The 13,218-nt window shown below is 44.4% G+C and overlaps 1 protein-coding gene across 4 annotated transcripts; it reads left to right on the top strand.

The window, feature by feature from the left end:
* The first annotated feature begins 2,565 nt into the window (after positions 1-2,565).
* Positions 2,566-11,058, top strand: NPL (N-acetylneuraminate pyruvate lyase). 4 transcript variants are annotated; one of them, XM_058808201.1, is made up of 12 exons: positions 2,566-2,672; positions 2,840-2,908; positions 4,511-4,584; positions 4,942-5,029; positions 6,083-6,140; positions 6,221-6,296; positions 7,235-7,318; positions 7,629-7,777; positions 7,968-8,014; positions 8,804-8,888; positions 9,187-9,226; positions 10,317-11,058. In XM_058808201.1, exons 2-12 carry the CDS (start codon positions 2,844-2,846, stop codon positions 10,466-10,468), a joined length of 918 nt encoding a protein of 305 aa, XP_058664184.1. In that variant the 5' UTR covers positions 2,566-2,672; positions 2,840-2,843; the 3' UTR covers positions 10,469-11,058. The 4 variants fall into 4 exon arrangements, with proteins under 4 accessions (XP_058664184.1, XP_058664183.1, XP_058664182.1 ...); XM_058808200.1 differs by having other exon boundaries at positions 7,235-7,327; positions 7,971-8,014; XM_058808199.1 differs by having other exon boundaries at positions 7,235-7,327.
* Positions 11,059-13,218: the final 2,160 nt, after the last annotated feature.

The raw sequence follows: 13,218 nt of genomic DNA, 5'->3' as shown, positions 1-13,218 counted from the left end.
ACTCCCTGTCAGGGAATGTCTGTGTAAGACAGTTAAGAAAATGCTAAGTTAGGAAAATCCTCCAGGTTATGCTTAACTCTATAACAGTTAAACTGGCAGGTTTTCAGGTAGAATCAACAGCAAACTTAAAATGAAAATTTAATATCCAGGATGTCAGTATTTTGATTTTTGCAGGTTTAGATTGAGAGCAGAGTAAATGTAGGTAGCTAGGTAGGTACATACATACATGCATAATGACATAATCACATCAGTTCTCCAAATGATGTACTTCTGAATACCAGCCAGCCATGATGGTATTTAGGAGAATTTCGTCACTTTAACAGGTACTGTCTTTCTGAATTTTCATTTAGGCTTTAGTACTTCATGTTTCTCTGGAAATAGACTTGGATCTGTCTTTGAAAGAAAATTACATCTGGATACATTTGGTTATTGCAGAGACAAAGAGGCAAGACTGTAGTGTAATTATACCAAACCAGAAGTCTCCTTGAGAAATGTGATAGCTCAGATGTAAAAGCTGTATATGAGTAGAGAGAGCTGTGATTTGGGGAAAGTAGAAGTAAAATTCAGGTGTGGTAAGTTGTAGTCAGTGAATTGGAAAGTAGTGGAAAAGTTAATACAGCAACAACAAAAAGTCTGAAGGAAACTTCTCAGCTCTGAGGTGCTGAGAAGAGGTTTAGAAGAGCTAAAGGAGTTTAGTGCTTTACAAACACTAATGCTTGTAAACATAATGCTTAAAGTAGCAGTAAAATGCTTCAAAATAGATCTCAAGCCCTTCCCAGTTTCCTTGCAACTGCTCTAGAACTCTTCTGCAGTTCTGGAATTCCTGCTTAGAGACAGTGCTAAAACTCTTCTGAAGCCCTCTAAAACCACTCTGAACTGCTCTAAATATCCTATAGACTGTTCTAAGCAGCCCTAAAGTCCTGTGAAATGTGCCAGAACACTTGTAAGGCATTAAACTCCTTTAGCTCTTCTAAACCTCTTCTCAGCACCTCAAAGCTCCCCTAAACTGATCTTAAGCTGCTCTGTGTTGCTGTAAGCATCATTAATATGTCTTTAAATGCATCTAAAATGCCTCTAAATCTCTACTGTACAACTCTCAACTCCTGCAGGAGGCTTTAAAATTCCTCTGGGGAGCTCCAAACAGCTCTAAAACCCTTTTATGCCAATCTCTGACTCCTGCAGGGTTCTCAGTAGCTCTAAACCTCTCCAGGCTACTGTAAAGCTTCTCTCCTGTGCTGTCAACACCATGAGATAGCACTAAAACTGCATTAAAATACTCAGGAAATCTTGAGGGCTTCCTCTAAATGGCTCTGTAGAGCACTGGATTGTCTGTCTGTGAACTTCTAGAAATATACTGGTGCTTTGGGGAGGTGGAAAAGGTTGCCAGAGATGGAATTATTGAGCCTGGAGAAAGAGAAATTACCTGTGGGAATGGAAGAGTGTAGAGAAAGGGGATTTCTGGAAGATCAAGATGACCCTCTAAGAAAAGGGAAATGTATGTACTTTGTAAGGAGCTGTTAATAAGCAGAAACCCAGAGAGTGATCTCTGCATGCAAACAGCCCACAGTGGGCATATTTTGGGGTGGAGGAGGAATACCACAGCCCCAAACTCCTGAGGGTATTATGTGAATCCATGGAAAACGTGCTCCTGAATCACACAACAAGGGATTGTTCTCCCTGCAGGCACTGGCTGCTCTCAAAACACACTCTAATGGAAGATCTGAAAGTGCACACTGAAGACAATTGTTAAAAATTTATTTTGGAGGTTTATTGCTGTGAATCTGTTCGGGGCAGTACCTTGTCTTAGGGGATGCTAGTAGTCTGCTGGTCAGATCTGCTGGGAGCAGATTTGAATCCTGGCCCAGCTGCAGTTCTGGTGGGATGGGGAGGATTGTGCTGTGCATCACTGCCATGGAGCCCATGCTCCACAATGGACACACATCTGGTAAAACCACGTTTGGCTGCATGGCAGGAGCAGAGAGCCTGAGCTCCATTTGCCTTTCTCACACAGGGACATGGATCTGTCTGTGTGTCCCAGAGCAGGGACACTGCACTGTCATTGGGAGTGCTTCCAGTACCTCAGCAGGGCTGTGAGGACAATGTTGGGTGAGATATTTGGAATAGCTTTCTCCATGTGAGGGCTGGGGAGGCCCTGGCACAGGGTGCCCAGAGAACCTGTGGCTGCCCCATCCCTGAAAGTGGCCAAGGCCAGGCTGGATTGGGCTTGGAGCACCCTGGGACAGTGGAAGGTGCCCCTGCCCATGGCTGCAGGTGGCACTGGGTGACCTTTTAAGGTCCACTCCAACCCAAATCATTCCAAGATTTTGTTTGTCTCCATCCTGTTATTTATTCATATTTAAAGGTTCATTTATTCTTTTTTATCTTGAAGTTTGCAGATAATTACGGATAAAACAAGCCAGGCTTATCTCTTGCACGAAGCATGGGCAGTAGGAGCCCGTGGGGCTGAGGAGCCATGGGGGGCTGCGGGGCAGGCAGAGGCCGGGCTGGGTGGAGATGGGCTGGACTGATGGGGAGGCGGGGCTGGGCGGGGCTGGGCTGGGCTGAGCAGGGCCGGCTGTGCAGCCGTCAGCTGCTGCCGCTGTCCCCGGCGCTGTCGCCGCCTCCTGCCCGCCTGTTCGTTCCCGCACGGCCGCGGCTGTGGCGGTCCCGAGGTGAGGGGGAGCCGGGGCAGGGCTCCCGCAGCCGGTTCCGGGCAATGGCTGGGGCCGGTCCCTGCAGAGCTGCCCGGCGGGGCTGCACGGCCCCCGGGGGCTGTACCCTTCCACAGGAACGCCTGAACAGAGGCGGTAATCCCGGTTATTCCCTTCTCCCCAAACAGCTCAATGGCACCCCGAAAGAAGTTAAAGGGTCTCGTAGCTGCTACCATCACTCCAATGACTCCGGATGGGTGAGCTGTCAAAGTTGCACTGATTATTGTTTCCTTCCACCCCTATTTCCTTCTTTCTTATTTGGAACTGATCTGCTTCCTTTCTTGCTTTCTTGCCTGTTTTTTTTCTTTTTTTTTTTTTTTTTTAAATCAATCTCTGATGTGACTGGGGGAACTACTAAATTGGTCCCAGAGTTAGATTCCCGTCTCTGCTTCTTCCTGTTGCCAGCAAGTACTATGGCTCTGGGTTTGGATCAGTCTCATTTGGATCAGTCTCTCTCCTTTTCTGTTGCTTTGTAGGTGCAAATTAAATCATAGTACAGTTACATGTGTAGAGCATTGCACTGTTTTAACGTTTGTTAAGGAAAATTGCAGTCCTAGTTACAAAGAGCTCTTGAGAGCTAGAAAATAATTGTCAGAATCCAAAGGCCCTTTAGACTTCTCTCTATCTGAGCTAAGTCATGCATGTAGTCATGTGTGTATGAGTACATGAAGTTAGTCTAAACTTGAAGAAAATTCTGCAAGGGCAGCACAGTTTTAAAAATAACATCAAATTGAAACTTGAAATTCAGCTTTCTTCAGAGCGGGCATGGCAAACAGAAGCCTCCTCACTGCATTTTGATGTTGCAAGACTGAGTTGTTTGAAGTCAGAAGAGAACTCTGAGCTCTTGTGGGGGGTGTGTCAGGATCTGTACATGCTTTTGAGAGACACAGTGGAGATTTGCTAGTACAGATCTCCAAAAGTGAACTTTACTTTATGTGCTGAAAAATAAGGCTCCATCCTAGTCAGGGAACTCATTCCATTGCAGTCACTGCTTGGATTCTTGTTTTAAAGGAAACTTATTTCTGATTTCTTTTTTTTTTTTTTTTTTAATTATGACCTAAATTTATTGCTACATGATATTTAGAGAGTGACCAGAGCCCTCTGCCTGGACTGCATGGTCCTTGTCAGATATGTTCTGCGAAGGCATCTATGGAATTCTGAATGTTCTATAAAACCTATCAAGACATCAGAATTGACTTCCCAGCCATAGGTTTGGTCTGTATTTTTGACAAATGAAAACAACAGTGAAATATTACACACTAGTAAACAAAATGAATTTGTCTTGCATAGAAGATAACCCAAGAATTCTCCTTCCCCTCTTGCCAGGGAATTCTGTTGCTCTCCTCATCCTTTGATGAGAGAGAGGTCAAAGTCACATCCAGCGGATGCGTTTCCCTCTCTGTATCCAGCAGTTATAACATCCAGCAGTTTAACCATTTGCCAGCACTTGCACAAATAACTTTGTGCTCTCGAGAGGACTCTTGTTTCCCTCAAAAGAGGAAGAGGTTTTAGTGTCTCCTGTTCTCTCTTTGCTGTGATAAGCCTGCAGCAATTCCCAGTAAAAGTTTGGAACAGTGAACTACTTGTCAAGAGGAACAGAAACTGCAAGAGAGAATTCAAGGCTGAGCTGCGACCCTCAGATATTAAACAGATGTCAAGGGTTTCTTACCTCTGGGTAATCTGTGTGTGTGCAAAATCAGGGCTTCAAAATACATGAGGTTTTTTTGCTTTCTTAATCACTAAGTTTAAAATAACTGTGGGTGGGGGCTTAATGGTTGCTGTGGTTCCTTTCATTGCAGAAAAATTAACCTCCCAGTGATTCGTCAGTACGTGGATTATCTGGTAAATGAGCAGAATGTGAAGAACATTTTTGGTAAGTAACAGAAACTGTGCTACAGGCCTTTCACCTGGATGGGAATCCTGTGATGTCTTACCTAATAGGAGCTGTAGTGGGAGGGAATGTGGATGTGGGATCATCCTGGCCATTTATACTCACTAGTGGAGAGACTGCAGGCATCTGCTTTTGCCCACACTCCATTTCTGTAGGGGATAAAATAGGTGCATTCATAAGGTGATGTTCCCAAAGATGAATGGATAATGTTGTGTTGGCAGAGAAGACTGATCTGAATGATTCTTCCCAACTGAAAAATGTTAGTTCTTGTCTTCAGTGAAACCCATGTGTGTAGGTGAGGCCTCAGCCAGTGTGCTGTGTTTTGTTGTGTTGGAACAGTGAATGGCACAACAGGAGAAGGCCTATCCCTTAGCATCCAGGAGAGGAAGCAGTTGGCAGAAGAATGGATGTGCCAGGGAAAAGACAAGTAAGTAACTGAGAGGGAATGGGGGTTCCAGATCTTATGTTATAATAATGCCTGATTGGAAAATAAAGTGTGCTGATGCCTTTTTTTTTTTTTTCCTTGGTGTTGTGTTGCTGGGCTTTGTTCCCCATCTCCTTTATCACAGAAGTGTATTTTTGCCACTGCCAGTTAGCTGGTGTGTGTTCCTGCTGCTCATGAGCTTGTGAGAATCCTTCTCTTTGGTACACTGAGAGATGGGGGAATGAGAAAGGGCTTGGCCTTTTTATATATTACATTATTTGGTGTGACTGAAGCTGAGGTGTGACATGCCCTAAAGGTACAAAATTAGTAACAGAAGAAAGAATTCAGTCTGGATCTGCAGCTTTGTATCCAATTGCAGCTTCATTCTCCCTTTCTTGTACCAGTCACACCCTTATACCCCTCACTGCTGCCTTTTTCTTGGATGCTGGGTCAGAGGATGTGCAGAGGAGGAGGTGTTTTGGATATTGAGGAGAAATAAACTGGTGTGAAGGATCATGGCCTTCCGATCCATAGCCTTTATATCCATGTCTCCTATGGATATAAAGGAGAAAAACAGCAGTGGGGTTGATGGACTGGAGCATGGAGGATTCCCTTTGCAGGAGCAGACAAGCAGTCAAAGGTGCTGTTATGAGGTTGAACTCTTCTGGTAGGTCTAGAGAAATAGGTCTAGAAAGTAAAGATATGCTTTGATTCCCTTTAAACTTCCCAGCCTCCCCTTAAATCCTTTATGTCATAATTTCAAATTTCCTAATAAAATGCTAATATTCATCCCTCCTGACAGCCTTGCAAGCACTACAGCAAGAAGTCCAATGTGATTCATGTTTACAAATGTTTTTTTCTTTCTTCCACCAGCACTTGTCACTGTCAGCATTAATCCATGTTTCTGGTCATCAGGTCAATCCAGGCTCAACTCTTTTTTTAGGTTCTTCTTCTGTGGCTGCCTGGGCTGAAGCAAGTAATTTTGGCAGCCTGGTAGTTCATCATCACTGTACCCTCCCCAAAATCTTCTGAATTTTTTTTTTTTTTTTTGTGCAGATTGGACCACGTGATCATTCATGTGGGAGCACTGAATCTGCCAGAGTGCCAAGAGCTGGTGTGTATATATTTTTCACTCTGTGTGTGATAAATAGAAGCAGATGTACCATTAGATACTTTCCACTCTGTCTTTTATAGGCAAGACATGCAGCAGCCATAGGTGCTGATGGCATTGCTGTCATAGCCCCCTTCTTCTTCAAACCCACAAACAAAGGTGAGTAGATGAGATTGCTGAGGCCTTTTGGTCACAGATAAAGGATGAATGTCATGTGCTTTCTTTGGAAAATATTCTGATAATAATGTTTGTTCAACTGTAATGGAAAAGCAAAACCTGCAAGAAGCATTTTTTAAAGAGGAGAGATAGCAGAATTGTCCTGGTAAGAAATGGGAAGGATGTCTTTTGGGATGTATTTTGTTAGCTTTTTGTAAGAAGAAGAATTGCTTTTGGAAAGAATGGTCTAGTTAACTAGTCTGTGTTCTGAATGGATAGTTTGGTGTTCATGCTTGATCTGGGCCTCACTAAGAAGCCACTGGTTCCATGGTGACCCTTGCTGGGCACTGTCCAAGTTGAGCAACTGCTGATACACAGGTGTGGCTCTTGTTACTGAGGTGATCAGGCTTGGTTCTGTCTGTCTGTCTAAGGTTACCTCAAAACTTGCAAACTGAGTTTTTTGTCCTTAAGATCCTGACAATAACATAAAAGAACCACATGAAGTGGAGGGTTGTAAAAGAAATATTAGAAGTTGTCTGAATGAATTTGAATGGAAATGTGCATGTGAAAGCACCATACCGCAGGGAGGTGAATGTGAACTTGATCCCTTGTCCTCTGTTGCACACAAGTGATCCTGCTGAGGCCACTTGGCACACAGACCTGGCACATGTGAGAGCTTGTCTGAGTTACACCTGTAAGAGAATGAGTGGGAGCTACTGGAACTGGTTTGGTTTGAAAGAAATAATGTCTTTGCCTTTCTTAAGGTCCTCCCCTGATTTATGTCACATTTAATGTTTTATGACCTGTGAAGGGTTTTGTATGACTTGCTGTGTGTGTGCACAAGCTGAGGGCTCTCCACAGCCCCCGTGCTGTGAATCTGAACTGTGTCTCCCTATGGATGATCACCTTCTCTTACGGGATCCCTGCTGGTTTCCTTCTAGATGAGCTGATTGCTTTCATGCAGAAGGTTGCATCTGAAGCCCCTGAGGTGCCATTTTATTACTATCACATTCCTCCTCTAACAGGTGTGAAGAGTAAGTACAGAGTACAGATCTTTGGTCATTTGCTCTGGGAAGCAGGTTATATGGTGTTTCTGAAAGCATGGATTTATATTTAGTCTTAAATGTGTTGTTGCTGGTTCATTCCTAAACTTTTTCTGATCTAGTAAAACAGTTTTACTCTGTCTTACTCATTGTTTTGGAGCTGTGTAGTTTACTGGACTTAGGCTGAAAGTGAACAACTTGTAAAATATGAAGTCTTGCTCTTGGGGACAAGGCAGGGAACTGTCCCAGAACAGGCCTGTGTTCCCTCATATGAGATTGCTGTTCTGCACAGTTCGTGTGGAAGAGTTGCTGGATGGGATAAAAGCACAGATCCCCACCTTCCAGGGTGTGAAGTTCAGTGACACAGACCTCTTGGACCTGGCACAGTGCATACACAAGAATGAAACAGGGGAGTTTGAATTTCTTTATGGGGTGGATGAGGTAAGAAGCTTCTCTTAAAAGTAATTTCTTCTAAGGTACTCTCTTGCTTCAGCTTTGGGGAAGAAGTAACCCTGGACACTCAGTGCAAGGCAGTTTTGGTGCTCCCTCCCACCACCCCTTTTTTCCCTTTATTTTATTACATGAATAATTTTTTTTTTTACTTATTTTTTCTTCCTCCACCCCAAACTAGCAGCTGTTGGGTGCACTGGCACTAGGGGCAAATGGAGCAGTTGGAAGGTCAGTATATCTTGGACTCCTTCCCCTCACACATACACTGTGCTGTTTTATCTTCCACTACCTGCATAGTATTTCCTTGACTGTTTTCAGTCACAGCAATGGAGGACTTTGCAGGATAGGGATGTACAGAGGCAAACAGACTCACAATCTAGCTCCAGGCCTAGTGATGGGACAGTCATATAACCCAGGATCTCAGATGATGTTCCTTTGGATGATCATTGCTGTGGTTTCTAAGCTGACCCAAAGATTTCAATGTAATTTTTGTCCTCATGGCAACTTTTGAAGTAGGTAATCACTTCTATCTGCCCTGGGTAAGGAACAAAATCCCAGAGAGGGTAAAATTGTTAGTTCACATGAGCAGTCTGTGAAGAAAAGGGCTGTGCTGAGTTTAATTTCTAATTTATCCTCTGCCCGTCATATCAGGCTGATGAGATGATTACTATGTGATACTTGTGTTCCCATCTAGGCAATCCATTAAATCAACAAGCAACTGGAAAATTAAGTGATTGACTTTCCTTATTGCCCAATGATGTATTTTTATTTCTAGTTTTGGAAAGCAGTTCCATTTGGAAAGAACTGGGAAGAGAAATCAGCTCTCTTAATTCTTCCATGGAGCTTGGCATACTTCACATGCTTGACATTAGATTGCACCCCACATAAATTCCACTAATTTCTCTCATAATAATGACAATGTCAACAGCAAAAGCCTGTGGTTACTTCTTTTGTTTCACTGGTTTTAAGTTCCTTCTTTGCATTTACCAAATCTCTTTTGGTTTGCTGTTTTGGCAGTACATACAACTATTTAGGTCGACAGACCAATCTGATGTTGCAAGCCTTTGCAAAGCCAGACCTTGCCTTGGCACAGCAGTATCAGGTACAGCATCTTCCCCGGCCTCCCTGGGAGCAACCTTGTTTGTCTTTGAGCTTTCCTGTGGCTGTTCTCATCCATGCTGAGACAGCTTTATCAAAGAAAAATTCTTTCATCTCTGACCCCCCTTTTTATTATTCATCCCTCCACACTTTTTTGACCATTCTTCACTACCTTTTAACCACTTACCCTTCAACTCTGATCTCATCCATGCAAGTGAGCAATGATATAAATGTAGTAGCTTTAGATGCTTTTACACCTTCAAATTTGAGGGTGTTAATAAATTACTGTTGGTCTTTTCTAGTTTCTCACTGGGGAATTTCTCAACTTTGTCATCAAGCTGGGTAAGTAAACTGGGTAAACACTGCCTGTTTCCCTCACTATGTCTAAAAGTGCAAACTTTCTGCTTCTCAAACTCTCATGTTGCTGTACTCTTAGAACTTCCTTCCTGAAAGATTTTGCAGTGAAAAACTGTTGCATCTGCTGTTTCCCAACTTAGTACAGTTGGGAGCTCAACAAAGGGAGCTGACCAAGCATCCCTGACAGATTCCACTCTCCCTTCCTTCCTTCTGCTGTGAAATCTCAGAGGTTTAAAGCTGTGGCTCTGTGATTTACCCTTGTTCTTATCTTGACTCTTTCTGTGGGTTGATTTTTTTGTTAGGTTTTTTTTTTCCTTCCATCTCCAAAAGCTAATTTCCAGCTTTATTTCTACAGTAATTTTTCTGAAATGGTGGTGCCCAGGTAGAAGAATAGCTCTCATACTTCTCTCTCTTGCCTTGCTGTAATTAAACAGGAATTTTGTTGAAGACTGTACAAGGCCAAAACATTTTAAAATTAAATGATTTCTAGAAACAATATCAAGTTTAAATATAAAAAGCAATTAAAACCAGCAGAGTGATCTAGGGAGACTGAAACAGACAGGAAATGTTTACACTAAATTATATCAGACATTTAATGAAGAGAACTGTTTGCTGTGGGTTTGCTGTACGTACACAAGCCCTGATGAATCTCACCAAGCTTTGGAGCCTGTTGTATTTCTTGGGTTCAAAGCCAGAGGAATTGCATTATTTTTTAGCCTTTAGATGAAGAGGCAAACACTAAATATCCAAAGGTACAAAAGAAGTTGTGAGCTATGGCCAGAGAGCAGGATGCTGCTACTCCCAAGGCTTGGCTCTGTGTGAGTCTGCACTGGGGGATGCTTACCTATGAAAAAATGTAGTGAGTGGGTGTCATTTTTACTGTAATGCCATTCCTGTCTGCAAGCACAGTTACCTCTTTTCAGTTATCCTCTTCTCACTTCCAAGAAGTGCTTGAAGCCTGGTTGATACTGGATTACACAGAAAATCCACACTGCTGCTTTTTTGCACACCTGTATTGAGGCTGCTTGAAGGAAAGTGGTCTGCAAATGTCCTGATTTTGCTTTTGTCTGCCCAGGTTTTGGTGTTGCACAGACTAAAGCTGTGATGACCTCTGTTTCTGGCATTCCCATGGGACCTCCACGGCTTCCTCTTGTTGCTGCCTCCAGTGAGTTCATCATCAAGGCCAAAGCCAAGCTGGACAGCATTGTGTGGCCTAATGGTAACTGATCATGGAGTCATGGGGTCTTTACACTGAGAAGGACCTCTAGGATCATCAGGCCCAACCATTAACCTGACACTCCTGAGTCCAACACTGAGCCACATCCTCAAGTGCCACGTGTATGATGTTGTTCGTTGTTCACTTCCATGCCCATCTGGAGGTTTCTTTTCTGGGATTCTCTGCCATGTGACACATCCCCCCACATGATGGGCAGGATTTCTTTCAGGGAACTGGCACTGTGCCCAAGCTCCTTCCTGTTAGGGCTGGCTTTGCTGGGGCACATGTGGCCTGACATTTTACACTGCTCCCCTGGAGCTTTGCATGTTCCAGGACTGACTGGGATTGTTTAATAAAAAAAGGAAATGTTTCCCAGTTGGAGGAGAGGGCTGATGACTTTTGTCTAGAAAGGAGGAAGATCTGTCTCTACCCCCTCTCAGCTGTGTTTTGTTCTCTCCATGAGGACACTACATTGTGGGTTTAAACAGCAGTATGACACCATCATTGCTCAGGCTGGTATCTGTTCAGCAGAGTCACTGGGACACTGTATGTGCATGTCTGATCTGTGTGTTTATACACCTTAATGCAAAATTAAAAAGAGAAACCCCTTTTGTAACAGCAAGCTTTGGATCACTAATAAGCAGGTATTTCTCCCTTTTTTTTTTTTTGAGCTGTGCACCTCCATGTGTCAGTGCAGAATGCTGTCATGCAGGTTAGGAAGGCATAGAATCATAGAAACCTAGAATGATTTGGGATGGAAGGCACCTTAAAATCATCCCATTCCATCTCTTGCCATGGGCAGGGACACCTTGCACTATCCCAGGCTCCAAGCCTTGTTCACTATCCTTGCTCCAAGCCGTATCCAACCTGTTGTTGGACACTTCAGGGATGGAGCAGCCACAGCTTCTCTGGGAAACCTGTGCCAGGGCCTCCCCACCCTCACAACGAATATTCTTCCTAATATTCCATCTGACCCAGCCCTCTGGCAGTGGGAAGCCATTCCCCCTTGTCCTGTCCCTCCATCTCTTGTCCCAAGTCCCTCTCCAGCTCTCTTGTGCCCCTTTAGGCACTGCAAGGGGCTCTGAGGTCTCACCTGAGCCTCCTTTTCTCCAAGCTGAGCACCCCCAGCTCTCCCAGCCTTGTCTCCAGAGCAGAGGGGCTCCAGCCTATGGACAATCATCAAGGCCTTCTCTAGATTCGCTCCTGAAAGGGTTAAAAGCACTGTGTCCGGCATACTCGGGCAGGAATAAGATACATCGTAGCCAATATAGAAGCTAGCAAACATTAAGCCAGAAGCGAAGGATGAAATTTGGCAAGAAACAGGGACCAAAACTTGCATAAAGTGAAGGACAGAGCTTGCTAAACCCAGTGAGAAATCGCTGAAACAGCTAACAAGAGACTGCCCATGCCTAGAGGGGAAAGGTGAAAAGGGCACGGCGAGGAAGACGTCCTGCCTTCATCAAAGGAGCATCGAGGAGGATGCGGAGCCTTCCTCAGTGCGGCCACCAGGGTGCACTGCGCCTGCGCCTGTGCTAATGGTAATAATTCTAAGATTTACTTTGCATAACCACACCTTTTCTAAAGAAAACAATGAATATGCATAGTGTATAACCATATATTGTAGTTTGCTGCGTGCCTGGTGTGCACCGTTAGGAGGAGTGATCCCGGCGCGCTGAGTAAAGCAAATCCCCACGGTTTGGACTTTGGCTTGGAAGTGTCTCTTGGCCCGGGTTGGGGCGATTCAGCAGCTCCATGTCCTGATGTTGGGGGCCACAGAGCGGGAGGCAGCTCTGCAGGTGGCGTCTCACCAGAGCAAGTCATCCGATGTCACCTGAAAGGTGCATTTTGTTGTGTCCTGGGCTGATCCTCTTGCTGGCTGATGATCCTTGTGGCTGAAACACAAGGAGGCCAATGCCCTGATTACTCCTCGTGAAAAGAATGACTGCAGGGTGGCTGGTAGGAGGGAAGAGAGATCTGGGATGTACTGGGGCACTTGAGTGGTTTTGCCACAACCAGTGGCACCACGGATGACAACAACAGAATTGTGACGGATTGCCTCCAGAATTTTACTTTCAAAATTCTTCAGAGGTAAAGCCTCTCTCTCTTCTTGGATCTGGAAAAAAAAGTTCAGGACATTTCCAAAATCTCCAAAAAACAGTCTGTTCCGCCCCACATCTATACTTTGCCTCACTTTTCTACACTTTTCCCTTACTCAAAGGAAAAACTGCCAAAGAACAGGTCATAGTTTGTACTTTTTCCTGGCACAGCACAACTCACCCCCACATCCACCCCAGTGGAACACCCAGCACTGCTGAAAACGTGCTGTGTATTTGTGCTGAAATCCAGCCTGATACACTGTGTGTTACGTTCCAGCCCTTCTGGAAAATGCAGAGCCCATGGCAAGGATGACAGGTGACAGGACACACACTCACCCTCTGCAATTGCTGATCCTGCTCCAGGCGGTACATGAAATCACTTCTCAGCTCCGCGCTGATTTGCTCCGGAGTGAGCTGCAAGTGCAAGACATCACTTGGAGGCTTTGTGACCCCTCTTCTTATCTACAGCCTAGCTTCAGGATCAGATCAGTCACACCAACAGTGACCCCAAATATCCCTAAAGGATCATTTCCTGCAGAACTCCCTGAAGTCAGTTATGCGTCTGAGCTGTTTTTTTTTTTCACTCATTCCAGCGTATTAAACATTCATCTCCTCAGAAGTCTCTCAGAAAGACCGAGAACACTGAAAAACAACAATTGTTTAAA

This window comes from Ammospiza caudacuta, chromosome 7 (assembly GCF_027887145.1).
Source record: "Ammospiza caudacuta isolate bAmmCau1 chromosome 7, bAmmCau1.pri, whole genome shotgun sequence".
In the NCBI taxonomy this organism is placed as follows: domain Eukaryota; kingdom Metazoa; phylum Chordata; class Aves; order Passeriformes; family Passerellidae; genus Ammospiza; species Ammospiza caudacuta.
This window is presented reverse-complemented; position numbering and strand designations above follow the sequence as displayed.